At 43.7% G+C, this 5,474-nt stretch overlaps 1 protein-coding gene across 1 annotated transcript; it reads right to left on the bottom strand.

Annotated features, from left to right (window-relative positions):
- Positions 1–1,545: 1,545 nt before the first annotated feature.
- On the bottom strand, positions 1,546–4,826 carry LOC124663997. Its single transcript, XM_047201616.1, has 3 exons — positions 4,507–4,826; positions 1,994–2,111; positions 1,546–1,901 (listed from the first exon to the last, which is right to left on the bottom strand). Exons 1-3 carry the CDS (start codon positions 4,824–4,826, stop codon positions 1,698–1,700), a joined length of 642 nt encoding a protein of 213 aa, XP_047057572.1. The 3' UTR covers positions 1,546–1,697.
- Between the last annotated feature and the right edge of the window lie 648 nt (positions 4,827–5,474).

The following is a 5,474-nucleotide window of genomic DNA, read 5'->3' as shown; positions in this document are numbered from 1 at the left end:
GCTTTTGGATGAAATGGAGTGGTTTGTGTGCCGCTAGGGGGAGGGACCGGGTGGTCAAGGAGAGGACGGCGCCATTCGATCCGACGTATCCACGACCCAAATTTGATGAATGGATGAGTCGATTCGTTTAAATCGCATTGCTAAACGATATCCTGTTCGCACGAGCCGTTTCGAATGGGACAGGACCGGTTGGGTCACACCACATGAGATACACCTCATGAGTTCCAGATTAGCCGATCCCTGACCTGCATCGCTATGGCAAAGGGTCCAGGTTCAACCGTCCAGATCACTCTGAAAACGATCTCTTCGAACAATTCCAGCTTCACTAGAAAATTACTTGCACAATGGCAATGTTTAAGGATACATGCAGGGAACGAGGGAAAGCATCCTGCGAGAAGAAAGGTAAGAAAGTGATGGTGCACTGTCACCGGCCTGAAAAGGGAGCTCAACTTTTCACTGGCTCCCATTAACAAGGCAGCATGCGCATCAGGAATTCCAGATCCTGGAGGATAAGGAGATCTATGCCAATTGGAGCTTCACGAGCACATGAACGGCACCGCTCCGGCTATTAAAAACGCACTGCCGGCTAAGCTCATACGTGGTCACAAATTTTTAATGACAACTGCTCACAAGGGGAGGATAAATTTGTTCAAGACTAAATTGCCTGCAGCTATTTTTTAAAGGAACATCACGTGCAGGCCAGACTGATGCTGGATTATGACTGGGTGAACCTCTGAACCTTTGCCTGATTCCTCGTGAACGCCAGGTTGAATCGCTTCACTGTAGAGACCAGTAAACCACAGGGAATCTGGTGGTACACATGTTGGAGGTGTCGGTGATGCAACTATGGAATCTAAATGGTGCCACGGGGTCATGTTAAGCGGGACAACGAGGGTGAACAAAACAATAGGTAATCATAGCAAATAGGAAATGGCATCGTTTAGTTTTCATTGCTAAAAGGTCACGGACACACTGGAGCAGGCACGGTGGGCTCGAACTGTAAACAGGTCTTAAACAAGAATGTCAGCATGTATTACCATTGGCAGACATAATAAGATGCTCTAGGAGAGAAGGATCTTGACAAATGCGCAGAGCTGACCAAGGGGAACGAACCAACCATTGTGCAATCAGTTTTGTTTGATATCAGTCACCGTCAGCCGCCAGGCGAATGCATCGTGTATCATGCGGCATGTCTATGCAAACTGATTACGTTTGTCCACATCACATGCAAAATTTGCACTGTACTACTACCAAATTGCCGTGTGTTGACAATGTCATGTCCCCAATAACCAGAGCAAACCATCTCAAATAATATGACTATTTAAACAGTGCCCGTTGCAAATGAAAACGATTGTTTAATGCCAAGAAACATGTGAAATCCAAAATCTGAGATGTCCCAAGTTGTTCCTCTCTTTTGATAGAACGGGCATTTATTTACACCACGCTAAAAAGACTGAGAGCTTCAACATAAGAAAGAAGTTTCAATGAGACCAGCAGTCCAACTTTCAGTTACTGTGTGAATGAAACATGGCACCAGCTATGTGCTCCAAATAAATGTAGGCATCGCTCTATTAATTGCCTCAGATCATGTCCCAGGTTGAGATTCAAATGAAAAAAGAGAGCAGGAAACATGAACCTAACTTCTATCTGACATATACATAGTACCTCCAGTGATTACGAAATACCCTTCAAAGCAATTAACTGCTTAGATTTATGGTGTCCTTGAGAAGTTTGCAAACACTAGCTTTTACTTCGGTGGTAACCTGAAGTGGCTGAGAACATGCATCCAGTACAAACAGAGCAAGGATTCTCATAGTATCTGACAGGATCACTTTATCATACCGAGGCACTTCCTGGTTAGCAAACTGGCATGAACTTCTTAGCTTGCAAGAGCTGCATGTCTGAAAGAGGACAACATGTAAAACAGTTAACCTCGAGAAAGTGTTGAAAACAGTTGTTCTAAAAATGTTATTCACTTGAATGTTATACATACTTTATCTTCTGGGATGTTGAAGAAAGCTCGTGATCTTTTTGATGCAAAAACTGTTCTTCGCTCTACAGAAGGGCAGCCAAACAATGCAACCGTCTTCAAGTCACTGCCAGACAACCATCTGCAGTGACAGGCAAAATTTTAACAACACATGAGTCAAGGGATGGCAATAGTGGAGCCATGCTATTACCATTTCTTTTACCTTCAGTTAACAAAGAACACATTGCTAAAGAAGGAGTTGGTCCTAGGAGGAACCAGGGACCAAATTTATTTATCTGAAGTGAGGCTAGAACCCTGGCTGGCCAGCGCACTACCTCATGGTTGAGACCCAGGGAACACATTGCTTTCACACACAAAATAAAGAACTGTGCAGACTTATTGATGACGAAAATTCAAACTTGGCTAGGGTCATGGCACCTTTTCACATTTTGCAGAGATACAACTACAAGGTAGCAAACATGGGGGATAAGATCGACATCTTTTAATTTCCCCAAAAAGGCCAAGCCACCATTAACCTTGGCATGGCAGCATCCATAACACAGTTAATCAATACAATGAGTTCCCACTAAGGAAAAAAGAATTGCCTCTGCAAATAGTTCAAACACTAGTTTGTTTTTAAATGCTGCTCCCATACTAACATATGTAAGGTTAGAACATAAATGGACTAACTGCTCTCAGTTTGAGAAAATAAAAACATGTCTGTTCTCCTCCCGCACACCGAAGCAAGGATTATACGCTCGCATAGGTGGCATTTCAAAAAAAACATGAGTATGAATTTGGTTCTTGTACTATATTTACTTAATCCAGTCACTTGAACGAATATCTCAAAACACCTACCAGTTTAGTTCACACAAAACACAAAGAACTATGCAGACTTACTGACTATGAACAGTCCAAACTTAGAGAGTGTCATGGTGCCTTTTTCATGATATAGTCAGAGATACAACTAAAAGTACAGATGTGCAAAATGAGACCAATGCTGTTTCAGAACTGTATTACGCACTGAAAGCTGAACCCTTACTAACTAATTCCTTGCCATGGTGCCTTTTTCATGATATACTCAGAGATACAACTAAAAGTACAAATGTGCAAAATGAGACCAATGCTGTTTCAGAACTGTATTGCGCACTGAAAGCCGAACCCTTACTAACTAATTCCTTGCTATGGCAGCATCCATAGCACATTTAATGAATAAAACAAGTTCCCACTTGAGGAAAAAGGAATTGCCTCTCCAAATAGTTAAAACACTAGTTTGTTTTAAAATGCTGCTCCCATACAAACGTATATAAGGTTAGACCATAATTGGATTAATGCTCTCAGTTTGAGAAAATAAAAACATGTCTGCTCTCCTCCAGCACACTGATAGCAAGGATTATACGCTCTAGCATAGGTGGCATTCAAACACACATGAGTATGATTTTGGTTCTTGTACTATATTTGATTAATCTAGTCACTTGAACGAATCTCTCAAGACACCTACCAGTTTAATTCACACAAAAACGCAAAGAACTTGCAGACTTACTGATCATGAACAGTCCAAACAAAGCCAGTGTCATGGTGCCTTTTTCATGATATGCTCAGAGATACAAATTAAAAGTATAAACGTGCAAAATGAGACCAATGTTGATTCAGAACTGTAGTATGCACTGAAAGCCAAACCACCACTAGCTAATTCCTTGCCATGTCAGCATCCATAGCACAAAAAATTGAACCCAAACAGTTCCGACTCCCGAAAAATAACCGATCCTCTGAAAATAGTAAATCCACTAGTTGGTCTTAAGCTAATGCCCCTATAAGAATGTGCCTAAGATTGCATCATACGGAATAATATACTCAATTTGAAAAAAATAGAAACATGACTGTTCTCCTCCAGCACACGATCCGCAAGGGTTACCTATCTAGAAATATAGGTCGTATTTGAAACCAATATGAGTATGAATTTCGTTCTTGCACTATACCTGATTAATCTAGTCACTTGAAAGGATCTGTTCTCAAGTGAGGCCTACCAGTTTACAATTTATTGCTATCCATTTAAATCTTTCCAGAGCAAAAGAAAGCAAATCCATTGTTAGAATCAGGTCGTGATGCATTGCCATGACAACACTATGGCAAAGTTGAGGTTAGAAACAGTGGAAGTGACACTGCAATCCACAAGATAACCCAGAGCATTCCATTTCCAATTCAAGTAAAACTACACAGTGCACATTGCAACTTCACCAGGATATTTTTCCCGAAAACATACTCAGCCGAGCCAATGGAATCAGTGTATTCATCTACCATTTCAGGATAAACTTACTACAGCGCACTGTTTCAAAAATTTCTACCCAGGTACCAAAATGAACTGCTAGTGACTACTGACACCCTTGAAACAGAGCCAATGAAGTCTCAGAGTGTGAACTTTTCACGGGCACTTAATACCATCGATGATCATGATCTCATTTCCATCTAATATACTGTAACCGACAAGCACGGTGCCGAACACTAAGGTTACAAGCAATACGAGAAGCGGAACTCACTTGGCGACGACCTGGTGATCGTTGCCGAACCGCTCAGCGGCGGTCTTGACAACGTCGGGGGACACTACGCGCGGCGCCACCGAGAGGTCGGGTCCCGGAAGGTATCGCCCCTCGTGAAGCCGCCGGAGTAGCGCCGCCGCATCCTCCCCCCACGGCTGCCTTGGTCTCGGCCTCGGTTTCCGCCGCTGCGGATCGTCGCTGGACTCCGGAGGCCGCGGCGGGCTTGGCTTAGGAACTTCTCGGCGCGTGAATAGGGAGGAGAGTTTCGGCGCGGCGGCGGCGGCGGCGGCGGAGAGACGGCGAGAGGCGGGGAACGCCATGGGTTTAGGGCACTTGTGCCTGAGATGTGGAAGACATCTGCGTGTGTAAATCTTCACCGTCCGATCAAAAGTTTGACGTCGTAGATTGAACATACTCATTCTGTCGAAGGTTTTTTTTTTTTTTTTTTGCAGAATTCAAATGTAGATTACCCCTTTCGAAACCTAAAATTTCAAATATATTTCTGGAAACGTATAATTGCCCATCAGTTAGTTTGGACTGGGTACTTCCAACTTGAGTAGAGAGTCGCTTGAAGTCATGCGCCAGAATGGAGCGAATATAGAAAAACGATCTTCCCACTAGCGTAGCCAATACCTATAAGGGTGAGCGAAACTATGGCGGAGCCTCGTCTCCCCACAGCGTCCCATGGCTTTCTTCGAGATCCCATCGATCCATCCCCTGATAGAGAGAGTGAACCGACTGATCACATACCTTCGCCGAGCGCTATTCAATCCTCACACAACCAAACCAAAATTCCCCAGCACAACCGCCCCCATCTCGCCGCGATCTCCGATTTCGTTCCATTGGAAACCAGAGAGAAATTGAAATCTCTGATCCTGAAGTCTCAAGATCCCCGGAGGAAACTAGAGATCTTCCGATCGAGGATCCCGCCCTCCATCGACCCATATGGTAAGCCGTTCAAGAAGGAA

This window comes from Lolium rigidum, chromosome 6 (assembly GCF_022539505.1).
Source record: "Lolium rigidum isolate FL_2022 chromosome 6, APGP_CSIRO_Lrig_0.1, whole genome shotgun sequence".
NCBI lineage: Eukaryota > Viridiplantae > Streptophyta > Magnoliopsida > Poales > Poaceae > Lolium > Lolium rigidum.
Note: the sequence above shows the minus strand (reverse complement) of the source record. Positions and strands in the feature narration are given on the sequence as shown.